Source organism: Marmota monax, unplaced genomic scaffold (genome assembly GCF_021218885.2).
Source record: "Marmota monax isolate L192 unplaced genomic scaffold, Marmota_monax_Labrador192_F-V1.1 WCK01_AAM20220418_F8-fsc00023, whole genome shotgun sequence".
Classification (NCBI taxonomy): domain Eukaryota; kingdom Metazoa; phylum Chordata; class Mammalia; order Rodentia; family Sciuridae; genus Marmota; species Marmota monax.
The window spans coordinates 1,221,687-1,246,815 of record NW_026692907.1 but is presented as its reverse complement, the minus strand read 5'-3'; the positions used below and the strand labels follow the sequence as shown (position 1 = coordinate 1,246,815).

The 25,129-nt window shown below is 35.3% G+C and overlaps 1 protein-coding gene and 1 non-coding gene across 4 annotated transcripts in view; both read right to left on the bottom strand.

Moving 5' to 3' along the window:
• The window catches only part of Zfyve9 (zinc finger FYVE-type containing 9), a 234,470-nt gene that overhangs the window by 121,970 nt on the left and 87,371 nt on the right, over positions 1-25,129 (bottom strand). For all 3 annotated transcript variants that reach the window (XM_046451092.2, XM_058581453.1, XM_058581454.1), the window contains exons 3-4: positions 14,734-14,838; positions 7,550-9,657 (exon numbers count right to left, since the gene is read on the bottom strand). In XM_046451092.2, coding sequence (XP_046307048.1) covers positions 7,550-9,657; positions 14,734-14,803 — 2,178 coding nt within the window. In that variant the 5' untranslated portion in view covers positions 14,804-14,838. The remainder of the gene's footprint in view (positions 1-7,549; positions 9,658-14,733; positions 14,839-25,129) is intronic.
• Positions 20,995-21,064, bottom strand: Trnav-cac (transfer RNA valine (anticodon CAC)). The gene has a single exon. It is a non-coding gene; the product is annotated as a tRNA-Val (tRNA).

Here is a 25,129-nt window from a genome sequence, read left to right as displayed (position 1 = left end):
TTGCCTAAAACTGGAAGTAACCAAGCTGACCTTCAATAGATGAATGGATACACAAACCCAGGTACACTCATACTTCAGAATATTATTCATCAATGAAAAGAAACATGTAGGCAGGTGAGATGGCACACATCTGTAATTCCAGCTACTCAGGAGTCTTGCATAAACTAAGCAAGCATTGAGCTATATCCCCCACCCATTAACATATATTTCTAAGTGAAAGAAGCCAATCTGAATGATTTGGCTTAGGATTCCAACTATTTTGGAAAAGGAAAAATTATGGAGGCTATAATAAAATAAATGCCAGGGGTTCTGGGAGAGAAAGGAATGATGAACAAATAGGGGGAACACAGGGGATTTTTAGGGCAGTGTAACTATATTATATAATAGGATGTGTAACATTCATTTATCAAAATCCTTAACACAAAGTGAACCCTAATGTAAACTATGGCACTATATATTTCTTTTACAGGATTTTGGTAAAAAATGATATAGTGATATTGGTTTATCAATTTTAACAAGTGTATCACATTAATGTACAATGTTTAATAATGAGTAAACTATGTGAAGGGGTCGTGTATTAAAACTATACTATTTGTTCCATTTTTCTGCTCTAGAAAACAGTCTATTAAACTTTTTGAAGTGGGTATGTCTTGGGGTAGGGTTGTAGCTCAGTGGAAGAGTGCTTACCTAGCATGTGTGAGGCACTGGGTTCAATTCTCAGCACCACATACAAATAAATAAAATAAATGTACATCGACAACTAAAAAAAATTTTTAAAAGTGGATATGTCTTGGGAGTTGGACTAGGGATATGTAGAAGTGGACAAGAGGCTGCCGTCTCTCAAGGTGTTGTTTTATTTAAAAAAAAAAAAAGGACCAAGCCAGGCATAGTGGCATATGCCTGTAATCCCATAATTCAGGAGGCTGAGACAGGAGGATTTTAAGTTCAAGGCCAGCCTCAGCAATTTAGCAAGACACTGTCTCAAAATAAAAAACAAAAGGGGTTGGGATGTAGCTCAGTGTCAAGCACTGCTGGGTTCAATTGCCAGTACCAAAAAAAAAGAAAAAGAAAGAAAGAAAAAAGAAATCTTAAAAAGTACTAGGTTTCTTCTTCCTATCTCAAAATGTTTGTTTTAGACTCAATTTTTAAGTTGAACAGTTATTTCTAATGATGTCAATTCTTAAAAGTACTTTTTCACTTAATCTAAAATGTGGTATAATGACTTACACATAAAATAGTGTTACATAGTTTTTCCTTATACCTTTATTGATAAAATTACTCCTAATTTTATTATGGAACACTACTTTAAATTAAAAGCACAGAATTAGAAATGGACTGTAGTTCACCATTTTTAGACACATACATAATATTATATAAACTATAAAAACGCAAAATATGACATTTTATAATTAATGTATAAATGCTCATTTTACATGACATTTACAAATGTCTGAGGGGGAAAATTTTCTGGAATCATAATAAAAATTAATCTAGATCATGTTTCAATATGCCACTTGTATATTACATGTCACCAAACTATTTTTTTAACATAAGTGATAAAGATCATGAGTGTCTAAAGGGACTTTGAGAAGCTAGTATGAAAATTTAGTCAAAAAAGGAAACAATAATTGCAAAACAAAACCTTAAGATTACCTTACTTAATTGACACTTTGATAAGCAGTATTCCAGTCCAACCAAAATAACTTCCAGAAAATATACTTTCAGTCCAGCATGTTTCAAAATGGCATATAATTCCCATAAAGTGAGGTAACTAAGCAGTCAAATTTGGCAATGATTTTACAAAGACAAATCAGTGCTAGCACAAAGTTTTCTATTTCCTTTTCATTCTTTTTTTTTAAACAGAGGTTAACACAAGCTCTTTCAGAAGTGCAAGGAAAATGAAACTATGCAACCCCTAATTTTGCAGAAGAGGAAACAGAGTCCCAGAAATTGTCATACCCATTTCAGGGCTCTTTTGCACACTCACTATAGTTCTCTGTTCTATTCAAACCATTAACGAACACATTAAAAAATCCATCATTTTGAATTATACTTTTTAAAAATCAATTAAAGTAGAAAAATAATGGGGATACACTGAAGTGACTAAACCACTAAAACCACTTCTCTTAATGAACTGGTGCCTTTCATGTTTTTTCCTTATTTTGCAGTTCACAAGAGTAAATAAAACCTACAATCCTGGAACTTTGCTAATCTGCCTCATCACCTGAAAGCACCAATCACTTCTTGTCATCCTTAAAAATCCACATATTCAAACTCCCATTACGTCTTGATGGCTGCCCAAATCTAATGTCTATCCAAAGACTTACATTTCTAGTAGGCAGTTCAAATACAAATAAATTTTGCTGCTGTGTCTAGTGTAGTTACAAAGAGTATGAGGCTTTGGAATAAGAAAGATCTGTATTAAAATCTACACATACACATTGATAAACTCTTGAGATTTGGGGCAAGTTTCTCAACTTTTCTGAGGCACATTTTGCTCACCTGTAGCTATATCTCAGAGAAGTGTAATGTTAGACTACATAAACCTAGCATAAAATGTAAGTGTTCAAAAAATATTATTCTCTCCTTTAATGTCATTACAAATATAATATAAAATATCTAAATTTTAAGTATCAATTCATGAAGTTTTACTCTCCCCACACCTCAGTACCCAGGATTAAACCCAGAGATGCTCCACAAATAGCCATATCTCCAACCCTTTTGCAAATTTTACTGAGACAAGGTCTATGTTACCTAGGCTGCTTTTGAACTTGTGATCCTTCTGCTTCAGCTTACTGAGTAGCTGGGATTATAGATATGCACCACTGAACCAGCTACATGAGTCCTACTTTCAAAGTTTCTATTTATGTCTACTATTATCAAATAGTAAACAGTTTCTTATCAACTGGCACCTGGTAATTTATAACTTGTCACATTAGTAAAAAATAATCAAAACGGTGTGAAAAGTCTTGCAAATGGCTAAATAAAAGTTTTCTGTTTTATTTTGTTTTGTTTTTTGGTACAGGGGACTGAACCCAGGGACGCCTTATCATTGAGCTATATCCATCCTATTTTTTTATATATTTTCCATCCTCTTTATTTTTAACAGGGTCTTGCTAGGATGCTAAGGGTCTGGTTAAGTTGCTGAGGATGGCCTCAAAATTGTGATCCTCCTGCCTCAGCCTACCAAGTCATTGGGATAACAGGCATGTGCCAACATGTCTGGCCAAATAAAAGATTTTTAAGAATTTTTTTTTAAAAGAAATTCTCTACCCTCAAAAAAATCATCTTTCCTATACTTTGAAATTCAGTGGCTCTCTTAGGCATTTTAAGTCAAATCATCAAATACAAAGGGGCCACAATATTGAAGGCAAATGGAACTTGATAGAGGATGAATAACCATGATATGCTGGAATCAGCAGTTTCCACAGGAAATTAATATGGATATATAATAATGGGGATAATTTGAACTTACAGGGCAATATTGGGGGGGAAAGTACAGAGTGCTCTTTCTAGTCTGTAATTTATTGCTTATCAAACAGGGAAAGTGGGGATTATGTTGCTCTAATGAGCAATTATCTAAATTTAAAATGCGTGAAGTCATAAAAATAAAACTATTGTATTTTAGAATGTGTGACATGCTTTTCAAATTAACAATAAAAGAATACAACCCATGTGTCTTGATTCCCCCCCATTATAACAATATAGGAACAAATTGCTACATTTTATTATTTTTCTATATTCTAGCATAATTATTTTGTTTTTTTTACAATTACTGCAAACATTTTAATGTGCATAATTATTTTGTATTCCACTAATATTATAAAAACATGAATAACAATTAAAATATACCCACTCTATAATAATAGCTGAATATCATGCTAAATAACTTCTCACAACTTTAACCCCTTCTATACTCAAGCATATTTTTAATATTGACCCATACTTCCGTATGATTAATTTATTTCCCTTTTCCTACTGCTAATCATCCACCTATGCTTTGCATGATCCCACTTTTCTTACATACTTTAGAACTTTGTTCTGTGTGTGTGTATACATATATATATATATATATATATATATATATGAATGTGTGTGTATGTATGTGTGTGTGTGTGTGTGTGTGTGTGTGGTCACTTTGTAGCTTTCCTGACTCACTCCTCAATTCTTGAAAAACTTAACCTGAAAAAACTCCTGGAGGATCTAGAGTTGAAGCTCAGTGGTAGAGCACTTGCCTAGCATGTGGGGCACTGGGTTCGATTTTCAGCATGTCATATACATAAATGAATAAAGTAAAAGTCCATGAACATCTAAAATAAATGTGTTAAAAATGTAATCTTCTTTAAAAAAAAAAAAAAAAAAAAAAAAAAAAAAACTCCTGGAAAAACAAAACTCTTCAAACTGCTGGTATCAATGAGGATGTATGCTAGAGAAAGCAGAATGACTGAGGGAAAGAGTACCTAGCTTTAAAGTCAGGGCATTTATAAGCTGTGTAAACTTGGACCTATTCCTTGGCCTCTCTGAATCTAAAATGCTTAATCTTTCAAACAGGAAAAATTAACACATACTGATGAGGGCTGAATAATAATGAATATGAAGAACATATAATTTGCATTCTCAATAGGCTTTGTCTACTCAGATCAGTGGTTCACAATGTTTTTTTATTTTTTCAAAACTCTAGGAAATCCAAATATTCCTTTTCCTACTCACTGAAATCCATATCCTTGTCTATAAATTTCATGAGATCTAAATTCCATTTTATTCCCAATAATAGCTCAGAAACTTGTATATGTTAGAGGTTTGTGTGGAGTAAAGATAATTTAGTAGAGAAATTACTGTATATTTTTAATTTCTACTAGGATTGAACAAATTAAGTTTCCTTTTCTTTTTTTTAATTTATTTTTATTTTAATTTTTTTTTTTAGTTTTCAGTGGACACAACATCTTTATTTTATTTTTTTTTTATGTAGTGCTGAGGATCAAACCCAGAGCCCCATGCATGCCAGGCGAGCACGCTACCACTTAAGCCACATCCCCAGCCCAAAGTTTCCTTTTTCAATAGTTAAAAATAATTTTAAAAATTACATTGCCTACGGTATTTTTCTAGCTAACTTCCCAGGATAATTTGATTAATAGAAAAAGGATACTTATGTTTACAAGTCCTTTCCTTCTGAAAAGCTCAAAGATTTTCTCATCAATCCTTATAATCATCTCTGAGATAAATGGAGATGGGGCAAATAGAATTATGAATTCATAATCCATAAGAGTTCATAAATTCCACAGCAAAATTTCCATCTAAGTTTTCAATTTATATGTACTTTATCACAACTCTCTTTCTGAATTCACTTAAGGTACCAAATTTTCTTATTACATTAGAATATTCTGGTCTGTACCAAAAATATTTTTGTCATTTAAGAAAACAAAAATTTTATAAAGTGTTATATATAGTAAGTGAAACAGAATAACATAAAAATGATCAATTTAATCTCCTAAACTACCCTGTTCAGTCTACTGACCATAGTTCTACTTCAGCTAACAAATACAAACTAAAATATTTAGGAATTAGACACAGTCTCAGCTTCAGCTTCCTTCTACTACCCATATTGGTTCTTTTGTGCTAGGACTTTCTAATAAACTTTGCTGACTAATCAGCCAGAAACCATCCTTGCCTTTTCATCTGTCAACAGAATCCTTCTTTTGTTCAGGCAATACCCAGGAAATAAATTATGATAGATTAACTTATCTTGGCAGTCCTGATCCCCTTTTCCAGTGATTGGTCTAAGACCTGCTTCCTAGAACTGTCTAGTTAGTTGAAGGAAGATGCTAGGGATTCTTAGAGCATAGCTAGAGAAACAGGCTCTTTTGCCCGAACCCCAGTCAATTTCTTTGCAATTAGAAAGCTGTCAGGATCAATCTGATAATTAAGAGCTGAACTACTATTTTGAGACCATGAGGGGAAGACCAAGAGAATTTCCATGATCCTGACACTGTACCCAGATACAACTGCGTCTAAGAGCTTCTTTATATCTAAAATAAATGTTATGATTGTCTAAGTCACTGAGGGTCAAATACTCTGTCCCTTCAAATTGAAAGTATCCTAATTAATCCACTTGTTACTTCTGTACTACCATGCAGTCTTCACAAGAGCCCAATGAAAATTACTCACTTTGGGGGGTTTTGTCTATTTTTATGGATTAGAAAACTAAGGATTAGTAAAGTTACATAGTTAATAATAACAAAGTTGAAATTTGAATCTAGATCTAACATTGAACTTTGCATTTTATTTTTCTTTTATGATACTGGGGATTGAACACAGGGACATTCTACTACTGAGCTATATTCCCAGTTCTTTTTATTTTGAGAGAGTCTTGCTAAATTGTTCAGGCTGAACTTGAACTTGCAATCCTGCTTCAGCCTCCTGAATAGCTGAGATAGCAGGCATGCACCAATGCACCTGGCTCCTCACATTCTTTTTAAAAATACAAAATTCCGGGGCTGGGGTTGTGGCTCAGCAGTAGAGCACTTGCCTTGCACATGAGGCACTAAGTTCAATCCTCAGCACCACATAATATAAATAAACAAAATAAAGGTATTGGGTCCATCTACAACTAAAAAAAAAAAATTACACGATTCCCTTTCTTCCTTAATTACAACTTGTGTTTAAAAAAAAAAACAAACTAGTAAGTTGTGTTATTAGCTATCAGAATGTGAGGAGAGCTAAAGAATATCAATTATTCTTATAATCTTGCCATAAGGATCTAAAGTCTGCAACTCTATTTTGTATTTAATTTATATGGGGAAAAAGACAAGAATACATATGTCAATATATTAAGTCCCAGATTATCTACTATAATGGCAAAAAAAAATCCCACTTAAAAAAGTGAGATGGAGGGCTGGGCTGTAGCTCAGTGGCAGAATACTTGCCTAGCATGTGTGAGGCACTAGGTTTGATCCCTAGTACCACATAAAAATAAACAAACAAAATAAAGGGATGCTGTCCATCTACAACTACAAAAAAAATTTTTTAAAAAGTAAGATGGAGGGCTGGGGTTGCAGCTCAGTGGTACAGTGCTTGCCTAGCATTTGTGAGGCACTGGATTTGATCCTCAGCACCACATATAAATAAAATAAAGGTATTATGTCCACTTACAACTAAAAAAAAGTTTTTTAAAAAAAATGAGATGGAGTCTTAAGTCTAATAGTCAATTTTTTAAAAAGTAAAAAAAAAATGAACCACAAATATGTTCTAAGCTGAAAGAACAAACTTCCTTATTTCAAATGATCCCATTAACCAAGTATGTGTCAATATAGAAACCACAAAGTTAACACTTCCTCATTTTCTCATCTCTTCATAGAAACTGATTCAGTATAAATCTTGGCAATAAGCAAGGTCATTTTTCACATAGAAACTTATTAGAACTGGATTTTTAAAAGCTATTTATTATGTTTTCTCAAACACAAATTTATATACAGAATACTGCTTTATTAATTTCTAACTGAGCATTACAAAATGAACATGCCAGGTTTCTGAGCTGATACATGCATCTTACCTTCCCACATGCTCTGCAATGATGCCTCCTTTTAGTGAATGTAAACCGGGCTTCACATTTCATGCAATTTGGAGCCTGGGAATCTGGTACCCATACTGGAGCCACCTCCCCCAGAGTGGTAAATGGCTTTCTGGCAGGAATTCCAAACTGACCAGCTCTGAGATCATTATCTGGGCTATCTGGAGCTATTGCAAGGCACGGTCTACTGGAGATCTCAGCCTCATAACTTTCTAAATGTTCTCCATTTGTATCAGTAATAGAGATGTTTCCCAAAGATGCATTGCATACATTGGTTGCTGAGTTTTCTCCCACTTTTGCTTTTCCAAGAATATCATTTTTGTTTTTAATATTATTTCCACTGTTTGCAGGAAGGTCATTTTGTAAATGATCTGATAATGGCTTTGGAATTTGAAGTTTAAGATTAGAAGGTTGCTTGGGTCTTGCACCACCAAAAGGAACACTGATAGACTGCAAGTTTGCTACTATCTTGGGGGAAGACTGTCCAAGCAATGATGGAACTTGACTACAGAAGTTTTGTAAATAATTTTTCTTCATGAGGTCACCAGTGCTGTTTAAAAGCAGTCCACTCGCTTCTGTAGCCTCATTTCCTCTTTGTTCGTAAATATTTGAGTAGCATTCTGACTTGCTCTCTTCTATTTCTTTTTCTTCTGTTACTGAATCTTCTTTGGAAGGTAATGTCTTTGGAACAAAAGAAACAACTGGGCTCTGCATTCCATAGGAATCACAACCATTAGAGAGAGAATTTGCTGCTGGTGTATCTATAACAGTGGAGAAATCACATCCTTCACCTTCATTCATGCAAGTTCCTTGTAAATCTATACCTGCATCTACTGTTCCAACACACTCTACTGCACCATCACCATTAGTGGCCTCAGGCTGACTAACCTGTAAAAACTTTTCATTTTCTTCATTTACTTGGGTATCATTCATCTCATGTGGTTTAGTCAATTTCCAATTTGTCATCTCCTGAGAGTCAGAGAAATGCTCTGTTATATTAAGAAATGCTGTAGTGCCAAGAATTTCTTCATGTTCATAACCTTCATCTTCATCAGCCCTAACATTAGTAGGCACAAGGCAATCTGAAAACTGTTCACAGTTATTGTCCCTTCCAGACCCATTAGGCATGTCTGGTTTGAGACACAAAGCTAAACCAGACCTCAGGGATTCTTCAGTTGATCTCTCACATGTTGGCTCTTTTTTTGTCAAAATCTCCTCACTCAAGTGGGAAAAGGAGTTTGGACTCCCTAAATCTGTCTTAGGAGAGCTGTTTTTGTCTGTGAGACCTTCGCATGGTATATAGTTCTCTTGCTTTTTAACATCAGGACCTCCATCTATTCCCTGGGATGAGATTTCTGACTCAGCTGTTAAACTTGTAATAACAGGCATGTAGGGATCTCTATTTATATTTTCATCATCCTTTAATTGTAAAGGGGAACAGATATTGGCTAGATTATCAGATGAAGCAGTACATAGATGGTTAACAGAGTCCTCCTCTGCTTTTGGTCTATCCAATAGATCCATTTGCTTTTCAGAGTTTATATCTTTTTCAGTGGACCCATTCATACTAATACTAAATTGATCAGATTGTCTATTTTCATTATCTAGTGAACAGCTAAAAGAATCCAAGAGAGATTGACTATTATAATCATTACAATCCTGCAAATCACTTTGTAATGTTCTTTTATCACAATTATGCATGACAGCTACCACAAGAACATTCTTCTCATCTGGCAGACAAGTTAGGTTTCCACATTTCTTATCTCCCACTTCAACAGCAATGCGTTGATCATTCTGGTTATAGTTTCTCTTAATTAACTGATCCTCTGCAATGGCATTTTCATCAATCCACATTGTGGCAATCTCTGGATTTATACTACAGTCCTGTCCATTAGCACAATGATCTTCTCCTTCCCTGGTCAGGGGAGATGAATGAGCCAGAGAGAAGATTTTTAACTGTGGTTGTGATTCACTAGAAATTGCAGGTTCATTCACACTGGCCAATGCAGAGTTAAATGACAGTTGGTGAGAAGAGGGATCTAGAATCTTATTCCACTTTGTGTCCAATAAAGTAGGAGAAATTGTTTCATCTGGAAACAAAAAAAAAAAAGTAGTTGCAGTAAGTTTGCTGATAACATTGAAATGCTACTAGGGCTAAGTTAATCAACATTTCCAACTATACTCTGAAAATAAAACATACCTAGGATATTTGAAAATAAAATATTCCTAGAATATAAAGGTATATAATTTTTTGCTAGGAATAAAAAATATATTTAAGACAATTCCTATAATCATGTCATCAGATTGTAATATTTGAGAACTTTCAAAGAACAAAAGAATTCTATGTTAATCTAATAAAATTAAACTGACCCTCATACCCAAAAAAGGGGAAAGCACCTTTGGATTGTTTGTGTATACAAGGCTGGGCACAGACTAATAATCTAAGATCAGGGGAAAAACAGAAAAGTAGTGAGGATAGAGTAATTGAGTGGGAAAGAAAACGAATAAATTTTTCTATGGAGGCTGAATGCTCATATAAAGTACATCATGATTGGGATTGTAGGTTACATGGTTATTTCCATTTGTCAAAACTGTATAGTTAGCCAGAAGTGGGAGTGCATGCCTCTACTCCTAACTACTGGGATGCTGAGATGGGAGGCTCTCCAAAGCCCACAAGTTCAAAACCAGACTGAACAATTTAGCAAGACACTGTCTCAAACAGGGTGCGGGGGGTACCTGTGGAGTTAAGATCTATGCACTTTAGGGAATAAAAAGTTTGCCTTTATAAAAACTGTAATAAAAGACTGGCTCTGGGCTCAATCCTCAGGGAAGGAAGGAAGGAAGGAAGGAAGGAAAGAAGGAAGGAAGGAAGGAAGGAAGGAAGGAAGGAAAATAGAAAAGAAAAAACTGTAGAAAAAAACAAGAAACAGGAAGTGAGAAACAAAGTTATAAATTAAAACTAGCAGCAGGTCAATAACTATATTGAAGGTGGATGATGGATGTGCTGAGGTTGTACCTATTATGGTTTTTTGGTTTGGGGTTTTTTTCAGTATTGGGGATTAAACTTGGGCACTCAACCACTGTGCCACATCTCCAGCTCTATTTTGTATTTTATTTAGAGATAGCATTTCACTGAGTTGCTTAGCGCCTCACTCTTGCTGAGGCTGACTTTGAACCCATGATCCTCCCGCCTCAATCTCCCAAGTCACTGGGATTATAGGTGTGTGCCAGTGCACCCGGCTATGTTTTTTTTTTTTTTTTTAAGTTTGCTACAGTATGTGAAATTCAGCTTGAAACCATGTCATAGTACATTATTACTTAGGTTCATATTTATATTATCTGAGGACATTTGGCAAAAGTGCTTATCTAATTAAATCAATTTACTTACAGTTTATAAATTAGAATGATTTCATATAACATTTCTGTTTACGTTTAATAAATCAAGTTGTAGTGCTATTGTGTATGTCTAAGTTAGAAAAATAAGAAATAATGCACTTAGCCTTTCCTACTTTCTTCTGCCAATAATTTATAATCATGGTGCTGAAATTATGCAGATATAACTGTATCAATTTTCAGTGCACCCTTAGCACCTTATTCATATCTTTATTAAGGCATTTACTACATTGTAATGCAATGGCTTATTTACCTCCTTTTATCCACTGAATAATTTCTGAAGGCAGAAATCATTTCATTCCATTTGTGTAAACCCTCACTTTGCACAATGCATAGTATATAGTAGGTATACAATAAATACATGGCGAGTATATACCACAGCAAAAGGACTGGACTGGGTAAATAGAAGATTTAAATGATAGCTCATTTCTCTACAAAGTATACAATCTAGTTAGGAAAATCAAAATACATGCAATATACATGAATATCTAATTGGCAGTATAGAGTGGCCTACATATTTGCAAATTATTATGTGGGAACAGAAAATAAATTTGGAGAAGAAAGGCATGCAGGTAGGATACCTGGGATTGAACTCAGGGGCACTTGGCCACTGAGCCACATCCCCAGCATATTTTATATTTTATTTAGAGACAGGGTCTCACCGAGTTGCTTAGTGCCTCGATTTTGCCAAGGCTGGCTTTGAACTCACAATCTCCCTGCCTCAGCCTCCTGAGCAGCTGGAATTACAGGTGTGCACAACTGCACCAGGCTAGAAAGGCATTTTTTCCAGGATAAAGTAAGTGAGCTTACAGAGACAGAAGGAACTGGATAAGCTTCAGAAAGTTTTAAGATTGAAAATGGAGGCATTTATAAGTAGGGAATAAGAAAAAAGCATAGTCTCAAACTTCAGAATTTAAAAGAATAATTAGTAAATCAGTTTGGGATAAGAAAAAAACTAGCATAAGAAAACAGTGAAATGAAGCTACAAATAAATCATAAAACATCCAACTGTGTAAAGAACAGCCTTAGTATCCTCTGAATTACTAAGTCTAAAATTTAAATCCAAATTTAGGCTGGCAAATATTTGAGATTTAGTAATTTGTGTTTTCTTTTTTAAATAAGCTGGTTCCTGGAAATAAAAAAGAGATACTCTTCTACAAGAATATCTAATAATATTCAAACAGGAATGATGAGGTATTAAAATTTTTAATTTTAATCATTCAATCACCACTACCAGGCATAAAGTTAAGTACTGAGTATAACCAACAGGCCATGTGTGGGATATTTTGCATTTATAGAAGGAAATAAAGTAATACAAAATGAGAAATCATTTCATTTAAAGCATACTCTCTAAGGTACCAGGTTAGAGATGTTAGTTTTTAATGCAACTGGTACTAAGATTCAAAAAACTAAGTTCAAACAAAAGTAACACAGTTACAACCAAAAAGCAGGTGATGGAAATCCTTCTTAACTGAAGGAGTTGTTGTGGTTTTATTTATTTATTTGTTTGTTTATTTATTTATTTTTGCAAGTAAGTGCTATATTTTTATAAGACATTTTTACAGATTCAAACAATATATACTGTAAAACAACTATACACAAAATACCCTACTAGTCTACAAAAGTCACAAAGAGATTAATGTAATAAACTAATGGTTTAGAGTCAATGATATTCTGGAAGTATAGTATTCGTAGGATTAGGTAAAATACCTAGATATCTAGTGACTTAAGTAACTGTAATATACCGAGAGTTAAACTGAAGAAAGTATTAAGAAAATATTTATATAAATGGTTGAAACTCAGAGGAAAATATATTTTCTGACTTGATAAGTTACAAAACCTACCTAGATCCAATAAAATCCCAAATCATCAGATTTCACATTTACATGAATTAGAAAGAGCCTAAAGATACAGGTTATGTTGGGTCATCAATGAGAAAATATGAGAAAGATAGCCATTACAGATAAACTTTTCCTTCCTTTTCCCTTCTCATCTCTATGATCTCATATTCTATTGAGGGCTTATTCCATCACAGACACAAAATAATGAAATCAAAACTAAATCTCATCCCAACAGCTATCAAAGAGTAACTTGAATCACTGGCTATCTTGAAGGTTTGTAGACCATTACTAAAATCAAGTCTTTAGATGGAAAAATATTACTTCATAAATTTGTTATATACTATTTCTGTTAGAAATAGAAAAAAAGAGGGGGGAAGTGGGAGAGGTAAAAGAGATTTAATTATGGCTTATTCCTTTAAGTCAACTTGAGAGGACAATTTAGGGAAAAGGTTTCTCTAAATGAAGCCAATCTTAGGCAGACATTTCTAGACTGAGATTTGAGAACGTATAATTTAATTAACCATATTGGCAGTTACTAAAAAATGTAAATCTTTTAAAGTTAGTTTTAAAATATATCTTTACTTCAATATACTGGGCAATTGTTATGGTTTGGATATGAGATGTCTCCCAAATTCTCATGTGTAAGACAATGCAAGGTTTGGAGGAGAAATGATTGGATTATAGCCTTGACCTAATCAGTAAGCCAATTCCTGATGGGATTAACTGGAGGCAGGTAGGGTATAGCTGGAAGAAGTGGTTCATTGAGGGCATGGCTATGGGGTATGTATTTTGTATCTGGAGAGTGAAGTCTCTCTATTTCCTGCTCACCATGTGAATTGCTTCCCTCTGCCACACTCTTTCTCCATGATGTTCTGCCTCACCTCCAACCCTGAGGAATAGAGCCAGCATTCTATGGACTAAGACCTCTGAAACCATGAGCCCTCAAATAAACTTTTCCTCCCCTAAAATTGTTCTAGTCAAATCTTTTAGTTGCAGCAGCGAAAAAACTGACTAAAACAGAAGCAATATGGAAGAGTTATTTTTTCTTTTTTTTTGGTGGGGGGGTAAACAGGGATTGAACTCAGGAGCACTGATCACTGAGCCACATCCCCATCCCTATTTTGTATTTTATTTAGACAAGGTCTCATCAAGTTGCTTAGTGCCTCACTTTTCTTTAATTATTTTTTAGTTGTCAATGGATCTTTATTTTATTTATTTATATGCAGTGCTGAGAATCAAACCCAGTGCCTCACACATGCTAGGCACGTGCTGTATCATTGAGAGCCCCATGCCTCCTCATTTTTGCTGAGGCTGGCTTTGAACTCTGGATCCTCCTGACTCTGCCTCTTGAGCTCGTCTTAGACATAAACTGATAGTTTAAAGTAGGTAGAGCTTAGGCTTCCTGGATCCTACTCTTGCCACTTCACTTGTTAGCAAGGTAACTTTGAGGAAATTGCTTGACCTCTCTATGCCTCTATTCTCATCCATAAAATGGAAATTAGAAGATCGACTTTTATTGGATTGTTTTAAACATTAAATGATATAATCCATGTAAGTATCTGGCACATAATATTAAGAAATGTTATTTCTTCCTCTGGATATATATCATTATTGTCTTGACTCTTTTTTTAAAGTACCACATCTTTGCTGGGTAGTGGTGCACACATATAATCCCAGATACTTGGGAGCCTGAGATAGAAGGATTGCAAGTTTAAAACCAATCAGGTTAATTTAGCAGCACCAAGTCTCACAATAAAAAGTTTTAAAAAGGGATGGAGATGTAGCTCATGGTAGAGTGCTTGCTTATCATGCACAAGGCCCTGGGTTCAATCTCTAGTACCATAAAAAAAAAAAAAGTTTACTTCCTTTTAGATCCTCACAGTCTCTTTCTCCATATCATAAACCCAAATAGTCACCAATGTAAATTTTTACCTTCGTTTTGTTCAAATTCATCTAACACCTTGTCCAGGTTGTAAGCTTCTGCTTGGAAGTAATTCTCCATCAGTGAGGAAACTCCACTCAAGAGACTTGTTTAACCTAAAAAGCACATCAAATTTGTTTTACACTTTTAATTATTAAACTATAGCTTATAAATCTTAAATATACAAGGATAAAATCTCTTCTAAATCTATGCAGACAATGGTAAACAATAAAACCTCATGCCATCTGATATATTTTAAAATCTTTAAGTTAATAAATTCTAGAAGCCTGTAACTTTACAGTCACCAAAATACAAACAGCCCTCCATATCTGTGGGTTCTACAACTCTAAATTAGATCTACCACAGATGGAAAATATTCAGGAAAAAACTCACATCTGTACTGAATACAAATATTTTTTGACATTATTCCCTAAAAAATACAGTATAACTACTATTTACCTAGCATTTACATTGTATTTGGTTTTATAAGTAAGCTAGAGATGATTTAAAGTATACTGGAGGATATTCATAGGTTACATGCAAATACTATGCCACTTTATATATGATATTCGGGCATCTGTGGACTTTGGTTTCCTTAGGGGTCCTGGAACCAATTCACCATGCATTCTAAGAGGCAACTATAAAACAAACATAGAAGATATACTTGATGGTTCACAAACTTGTTTCAAGGCTGAGGCAAGAGGATCGCAAGTTCAAAGCCAGCCACAGCAGTTTATAATTTAGTTAATAGTAAACAATATTAAGTAAGAAAATTTAAATAATAAATTACTTTAATATCAATTCAGTATGAGACACTATGATTTAATTGTCAGATAAAATTAATAGAAAAGCTCTACAGATTAAATACTCTAGAAATTCAAGAAGTCCATAATTCTTATCTGAGATCTTAGCTCAAATATCACTTTCACAAGAAGTATTCTCTGAACCTCCAAGAAAGATAATGGCTCACCTTATAATCTGTCAGCACCACATTCTTTTCCTTTATAAAATTTATCACCATCTATAAATATATGCCAGTGTGATTATTTATATCAAGCTCTCCTACCTGACTGTAGGCACCACAAAGGCACTCTCCAGACTGTGTTCACCATGTACCCCCAAAGATTAGATAGAACATGATGTGGTATCCACTCAATGATACTTATGGAATGAATACATGAACAATGCATAAGTAGTTGGTCAATAAGTTCTACTGAATTACAATTACTAAAAAAGGCAAGCACCAAAAATGTTCTGAACAGGTTAATGGTCATTAAGAAGAGAATGCTCACAGTGCCTCAATGTACCATTCCAAAGTTGAATTATTAATTTCCAAGGAGAAAATATATATTTATAATGAAGAGATATGACAAACACCACCCTAATGAAATGTTCTCACAAAATAACCAATAGTTCAACATGCCAGCATGTGCATTTTCTAATGTGATACAATGACAAGTACAAAGCATCACCTATATAGTTTTTTGTTTTGGTTTGGTTTGGTTTGGATTTTTTAGTACTGGGGATTAGAGCCCAGGGTGCTCTACCACTGAACTACATTCCCAGCCTTTTTTTTTTTTTTTTTTTTTGAAACAGGGTTTCACTAGTTGCTTAGCCTGGCCTCAAACTTGTGATGTGATCCTCTTGACTCAGCCTCTCAAGTAGCTGGGATTATAGACTTATACCACTGTGTCCAGCTATACAGTATTCTTGCTAAAAATACTTAGCCTGAATTTAATCATGAAGAAACTATTAGGCACATCTAGAATGTGAAGATTCTATAAGATAAATGATCTTAACTCATTTAAAAAATATAAAACACCCAGGGGCTGGGGATATAGCTCAGTGGTACAGCATTAGCCTAGCATGCACAAGGATTTGATCTCCAGCACTGGGAAAAAAGAAGGAAAAAAGAGGGAGAGGGAGGGAGAAGGGGGGAAAAGGAGAAAGGAATGGATGGTTGTGATAGTATACCACGGAAAAAAGGAGAAAGAAGTGTAAGTAAGGGGTAAAATGATAAAAAAAAATGGTAAATCTACATAAAAGATATATGTATCTAAAAGGTCTATTTTTTTTAACTTTTCTATAGACTTGACATTTCTTAAAAGAAAATTATTAAAGCCATTCTGAGTTGACAGGCAGTAAGCATTCCTTCCTACACTGAATAGAGAAATTCTAGATAAAACTGATCATGTTAAAGGGTTGAAACAGAAAAATTTAAAAGCAAATGAGGGAAATATACAGATGTCATAAACATAGAAAAAACAATGAAGCTAGCAAAGATAAACTGAAGGGTAGGCCTACTGTCTGAAAGCTTGAAGGAAAGGTGAGAATTATTGGCTGCAAATTTATAGAAGTTATAATTTATAGAAGAGGGGCCCAAGCTGGCCTTTCTACATGAAGCCAAGAACTAGGGGGAAACTCTTCTTAAAAGCCCAAGACTTAGAGCAGAATGGAACAGAATACCAATAAATTCAACCTTGAGAAATTAGAATTCCAAACTTGGTCCTCACTCAGAAGTAAGAATGATATTAAGTCCTCCCATTCAGAAATACAACACAGTTTATCTCGATGCTTACTCAACTCTTCCTATGACTTTTAATAAAGATTTTAATTTTAAAAAGTCATTAAATAATGAATAGTCAGGAGAGAAGCGTAAATGTGACTACAAAGAAGTAACACAAAGGAGATCTCTGTGGTGAAAGAATTGTGCTGCATCTTAATTTTGATGATAGTTACATGAATCTACACACATGATAAATGGCAGTGAACTACAACGAATTAATGTCACCCTCTTGTTTTTGACATTGTCTATATTTATGTAAGATGTAATCCAAAAATATTGGGTGAATGACGAATTCACAGGAAACCTTTAAACTATTTTGCAAATTCCTATGAATTAATTATTACTATAAAATCAAAAGTTTTTAAAAACAAAAAAGAAACAGGTTGTTAAAAATTGAATAAATAGGGCTGGGATGTACCCCAGTGGTGAAGTACTTGGCTAGCATGTGTGAGGCCCTGGGTTCAATCCCTGGCACCTAATACTAAAATAAACAAATGGGAGTAGGATGAGGGAAGGACATCTGTGGATGGGAGAGTCAAAGTCTAACATAAGGCAGATACCCTTTTGTAGAGGTGGCCTAGAATGTTAAAGACCTAGCAGAGTAACAATGTCACAGAAGGACAACCCGTTGTGCTATATACCAGAGTCCAAGAAAGTAAGGAGGGCATTCATGTGATGGGATGGTCTAAAACAGGAAGTCAGAGAGCTCCAGTGAATAAAATGGGCATTCAAATGTGGAGAGGTGAGAAGGAGGCAGTGACAAGGCAGTTCAGTATGCCAAATCAGAGCCTATGCATAATAAGACACAGGAAAAAGAAAATATGGCACTGATAGGACATTAGCTATATGGAAAAATGGATCAAATAAGTAATTATGTGAAGGGCAATAGGAGCAGGGTTTCTGCCTGTTGGAGAAGGGAGTTACAATGTGAAAAAGGAAAACCTGAAAGAACTCTACAGTGTTGGTTTAGAATTTTAGGTATCATTGTGAACAAATGAAATCAAATAAAGATTCTTTTGAGACATAAAATAAAGGTGCAAATATGTATGTGTATGTAAATGTGTGCATATACATACATTTTCTAGCTTTATTCAGTTACGGCCTTGGATCCCTACCTGGACCCCATGTAGTAATGAGCACACCTAGCAGCAGACTTGGTTTCTAAATATTATTTTCCCCTAAATGGAACAGGACTCAATGAAGAAATGACTGATTTCAGGGCTGGAGCAAAAAAAGTACAAGAGCCGTGACGAAAATAGAGAAATGTAAACTCCCATACACAGTGTGGTGAAGGAAATATAAAGTATTGTGGGTCTTTTGGAAAACCTCAAAAAAGTTCCTAAGAAGAGTTAAACATTGGGGCTGGGGTTGTAGCTCAGTGGTAGAGCACTTGCATCGCACGGGTGAGGCCCTGGGTTCAATCCTCAGCACCACAAAAAAATAAGTAAATAAAGATATTGTGTCCATCTACAACTAAAAATAAAAAAAAAAATTTAAAAAAAGTTAAACATAAGCTGGGTATGATGGCATACACCTATAATCCCAGTGACTCAGGAGGCTGAGGCAGGGGGAGTGCAAGTTCAAGCCCAGCCTCAGCAATTTACAGAGACCCTATCTCAAAATAAAAACAATAAAGGGCTAGGATGTGGCTCAGTTGTAAAGTGGCCCTGGGCCAAATCCCCAATACCACACACATATAAAAAGTTAAACATAGCTGACATATGACCTGGCAATTCCATGTCTCTGTATGCCAAGGGAAAACAGTTCCACAAAAAATTTGTACATAAATATTCACAGCAGTATTATTAATAATGGACAAAAAGTGAGAAAAAATCCAAATGTCTAACTTATGATTCAATAAATAAAATGTGGTTAAATATATATGAGACAATAAAAAAAGGATGAGGTGCTTATATAGGCTATGACATGGATAAATTTAAAAAACAATGTGGTTGGGTTGGGGTTGTGGCTCAGCGGTAGAGCACTCGCAAGGCCCTGGGTTCGATCCTCAGCACCACATAAAAATAAATAAAGATATTGTGTCCAACTACAACTAAAATAATTAATTAATTAATTAATTTTTTAAAATGTGGTTACCAAGCACGGTGGCACATGCCTATAATCCCCGCGCAGCTCGGGAGACTACAGCAGGAGGATCACAAGTTCAAGGCTAGTGAGACCCTGTCTCATAATAAAAAATTTTACAAAAGGGCTGGGGTATGCTCAGTGGTCAAGCACCCCTGGGTTCAATACCTAGTATGAAAAAAAAAGTACTGAAAACTAAATAGTATTTGATTCCATTGATATGAAATATCTAAATAGGTACCTCCATAGAATCAGAAAATAAATTAAAAATATCTGGAGATATTAGAGGTAAAGAGGGATTAACAATCAAACTTAAACTTTCTTTTTGGAGTAATGAAAATGTTCTGGAATTAGATAGTGGTGATGGTTGTATAACTTTTTAAACATATAAAAACCATTAAATTTAGACTTTAAAATGTGAATTTTATTGTATGTAAATTATATTTCAAGTTTTAATAAAGTGACAACCAGCCTTGAATATCTTGTATACTAAAAAGCAAGGAAGTACTCTAAAAATGATGGGGACATGGCAAAAGAACATAGATGCCAATTTGAAAGGGCTCCCACAGGCCAAATCAATAGAAAATATAAGCATCAAAATAAATAACAATAGCAAAGAACTATAATCCACTGAATAAAAGAAAAACTATGAGTCTTTATAATATGAATAAATGAATCACAAGTGTGTTGAAAGAGAATACATAGTTTCAAGGCACTTCCCATCAAAACAAATTTTATTCATTGCCAAAAATAAAAAAGAGTAATGTCAAATTGGGTGTGGGGTGATGCATGCCTATAATCCCAGATATCTGGAAAACTGAGACAATAGAATTGTGAATTTGAGGCCAGCCTGGGCACTATAGCAAAACCTGTCTTAAAAAAAAAAAAAAAAAAAAAGGAGGTGGGGAGGAGAAAATGCATAACCTAAATCCATACATGAGGAAATATTAAACAAACCCAAATTAAGAAACATTCTAAAAAATAAGTGGTCTATAATCTTTGAAAATGTCAAAGTCAAGAGAAAGAGAGTCAAAGTCCATAGAACTTTTTTATACTGAAGACTAAAGAGGCATGACAATTACATACAACATGTGATTCTAAACTAGATCCTCTTGATATAAAAAACATTATTTGGACAAGTAACAAAGAATGAAGACCAAAGATTAGATGGTGGTAATGCATCAATGCTAATTCCTTTTAATGGCTACTTTATATTTATGTAGCAAATGTCCGTTTGCAGGAAACTCACAGTAAAACATTCAAAACTCATGAAGCTTACAGCTAATAACTTACTCTCAAATGGGTCAAAGAAAAAAATGTTCTCTGTACTAAATTTGCAACTTTTCTATAAGCTTGAGACTAATGGTATTTCTTAAATTACACTAAAAATGTCTGTAATATTTTTAATTTGTAGAGCACTTTCTTTTTCTGATCCTTTTATGACATCTTCTCTTACCTCTCAGATGCAATTACCTACAGCGCTTTGTTTTAACATTTCCTATTTTCCTATTACTTATTTCCTTCGAGATTCTCTTTTGTACTTATGTGTTTTGGTCTCTGTCTATCCCATTGGAGGCTTTCCCCAAATGCCAACCTGTGGTGGTGGTGGTGGTGGTGGTGCTGCTGCTGCTGGGGATTGAACCCAGGGCCTTATGCATGTGAGGCAAGCACTCTACCAACTGAGCTATATCCCTAAACCCCATACTGTATATTGATTGGGAACATGTGTGTCTCTTTGGGAATATGTGTAAATCTTTTCTTTCGACTCCTGAGAGGAACTATCTAATCTCCTATAAAAGGGCACAGAGATATAGTACCAGACAACTACTTTCTGAACAAGTAGAGAAAGGAGTAAATGGAAGGTCCCGCCTTTCATTATATAGGATTTCCCTTATTTTCCCTGACTTCATTATAGCGTCTCATGCCTGATATCTGTTTTGTTTAAGTTCTCTAAGTCTTTTTTGAGACTTTGGTTTCATTCTCCAAAGAAAATAATTCTTTATTTGCCTTTTTATAAAAGTATCTGTCTTTTAACCAAACTAGTAGCTCACTAGGACTAGCAATGTAGTTAAATGTTAAAGAGTGCTTGTCTACCACCCACAAGACCCTGGGTTCAATGCCCAGTACTACAAAACAGAAGCTCACTAAATATTCATACATATATATTCAAAGAAGAATATAATTACTTAACTGAGTATAGTTTCTCCCTGAGGACCTCTTCATTTGACTTTTTATTTATAGGTCTCCTTTATTCTTTATTGAGCAGTGGTCTTTTAGACATTCACTACAATTTCAATTTTAGAGATCCTATTCTTACTATAGCACTGATCAGAATGCTACTTTTATGTCTTCTTCATTGATTATCCTTCTTTATGCCATACATTAATAACATAAAACATATATACACTTGGACAAATATTCTTGAGCATCTACTATTTAACAAGCACTGTTCTAGGTTACAATGATAAATAAGATAATGTCCCTAATGTAAAGGAGTACAATATCTCATGGGAAGATGAATGAGTAAACTTCAAATTTAAAGTAATATGGCATATACTAATCGATATATGCACTGTGTGCCATGAAACCAAAGAAAAGATGAATCTAAATGAGACTGACACAGGGCTGTATTATTTTGGATACATTATTATATCAAATATTCCATGAATTTTTGGTGGTTCAAATGAGAGAAGTTTATGTCTCATAATAATCAAGTTCAAGTCTTCCATATATGCAAGAAACTCTATTGAATACAGTTCGTTCCACCTTGGATCTCCACTATATATGAGGACAATTCTATTCAAGGTGCTAATTCTCAATAATAATAAACACTGGATAAAGACCTGCTAGCAAAAAAAGAAAACAAGTTGAACTAAACAGAATTCCTTATCTCAATATGGCCCAATCACTGCTTAAGAAATGCATGTGGTTGGTGGGCCATACTGATTAGCACTGCCCTAAGATGTAGTTCTTTGATCTGTTTCATCAAAGTTGGGACACAGTCATATCTAGGTTGAGACAGAAAGGTTTCATTTTCTTTCAGAAAAAAGAGTAGGCATATTAATCTATTTAAAACACAAACCTGGAAGTGGCACATATATCTTTCCTCACATTTCTTTGCTAAGTTTAGTCACATAGTTACATCAAGTTGCAAAGAACGCTGAATGAAATGTCACATCACACCTGCAGCTACTATAGAAGTGAAAAATGGATTTTAGTAGATTTGGACAGTTTTTGCTACAGTAGGTAGAAAACTTCCTAAAGAAGCAATGCTTCATAAAGAACAATATTTTTCCAGGTAAAGGATAGAAGGTCACTACGTTCTTGAACACCCATGTGAGAAGGCTAGGGGACAAGAAACAGTGTACTTGCCCGCCATGCCAGACCTCCTCCCCTGTGTCCCCCCACCGGACCTCTTGCACCTGGCTCCACATCTACCAACGCAGGGCTCCCCTTGCCACCTTCATCTTAGGACACTGCAACCGCCACCACAGCCCCCTCGAAGGGTAGCCTCTACCTGGGGACACCAGCCATAGGAAGCTGTCCACTGCAGCACCACCTGCCACAGCACTACATCTCCAAATAGGCCACCCAACACCACTACATGACCCACCCACGCTGCCCCACCTCTCAAAACGATTGCCTCCATCTTGAAACACCTCTGCCACCATCTTGGGTGACCTCCACTATTGCCTTTGCCAACTTTAGTTGGGAAAGCTTCCATCTTGGGACACCAACAGGGGCCTGGAACCCCAACATCAAAGTACCTACAGTCTCCCAAACTCCCCAGCCACCAACCCAGCCCAGCGCTTGCAGCCATAGGGCCAGCCTGCAGCTCTCAATGCCTGGTCCTGATCTGCCTGATACAGAACAGCTCTCCACGACAGATGCCCAGGTCCCAGTGCTCAACATTCAGGACCTCTGGAGAGAGAGGTTCCTGATTGGGAAGTAGCAAAAGAGATACAGTTTGGAGACTACATTACAGACCAGGAATTGTGGGGTCCACAGGTAATGTAAGGGGCTAAGACCAGGCTCCCATCCCACCTCACATGAGTGAACCCCAAAGGAAATTCCTAAGGAGAAGTCTTCCAATGGGGCCCAGCAATTGCTATATCCTGCCTCCAGGAGTTCCACCTCCAAAATTAATCCTCCCAAGCCTAGTAACCTTCACTATCCTGAGGGTAAAGATAACTCCAGACAACCCCACCTTTCAGATAAGAAGGGAAACAGGGAAGATATTGAACTCCAACAGAAACAATCATTCAGTTTTTCTTCAAGATTTTTTTTCTTTTTTTTTCCTACTCTCACAACCCCAACATTTGTGAAACCAAGTACTTTCCATGCATCAGACTACTCAAGAATGAGATGTCTGAATAGTATTTTATAGTTTTGTTGTATATTCTTTTATTTTTATATCTTTTTCTTTTGCTATTTAATTTTATTAACTCTCTATATAATTTTCCTGCCATTTATCTGTCTCCCTGGAGTCTCTTTCGCTCTTTTTTCCTGCTAAAAGCTGAAAGGAAAGTGAGGAACCAGGAGGCAGGTGAGTGAGAAATGAAAGACAGAGACCAGGCAGAGATACACATGGGAGTTTATTTATCAGAGCTGACAAATAAAGACACATCTCTCCATAGAAGAAGAGAAGCAAAACAGGCTTGGAGTTCAGGACTTTTATGGGACAGGCTCAGGGATTAGAGCCCGGTGGGTCCTAATGCAGGGATTTAAGGGTGAGGTTGATATGAGGGAGTAATGATACACCCTTGGGCAGGAAATTGAAATTTTTCTTAAAATGGCAGCTATCATTTAAGATGGCCATCAAGATGCTAAGCAAAGATCTTACAAAAGCCAACTTCTTTGATTCCTCTTTCATGCTTTCTATAATCTAATACCTCTATATTCTTACCTCCTAACTCATCAACATTTCATGCTACACACCCCGCCTTATCTACCATTAGAAAATGTAGAGCCTTCACAAACCTACTATTTATATTGTAGATAATAATTGAACACATTATTTCTGTTTATTGTGACAAAACTGTAAACATCTTAATAGGAGCTATTTGGTGTAAGTCCGCATATTGTTTGCATTGGGTGCAAACAGGTATTGGAAACCTGCAGGGACACTATAAGTGTATAGGGTAGAAACTAACATCTCAGATCTGCACTGCTAGAGGGTAAGACACACAAACAACCTGAAAAAACAAGGGAAGAAAGCCCCCAAACAAACCAAGATGTACAATAATAGAATCATTGACAGCACAGTAGAAGAAATGTCGGAGAAGGAGTTCAGAATGTACATAATTAAAATAATCTGTGAAGTAAAGGATGATATAAGAGAGAAAACACAGGCAGAAAAAGATCACTTCAATAAAGAGATAAGAGCAAACGCAGGAAGCAAAAGATTACTTCAATAAAGAGAGATTCTGGGGGGGAAAAAAAACCAGAAATCCCTGAAGTGAAGGAAACAATGAACCAAATTAAAAACTCAATAGAAAGCATCACCAACAGACTAGATCACTTGGAAGACAGAACCTCAGGCAATGAAGACAAAATATATAATCTTGAAAATAAAGTTGACCCCACAGTGAAGATGGCAAGAAACCATAAATAGAACTTCCACGAATTATGAGATAACATGAGAGGACCAAATTTAAGAATTATTGTAGGGAGGAAGGAACAGAGATACAAACCAAAGGAATGAACAATCTATTCAATAAAATAATATCAGAAAATTTCCCAAACCTGAAGAATGA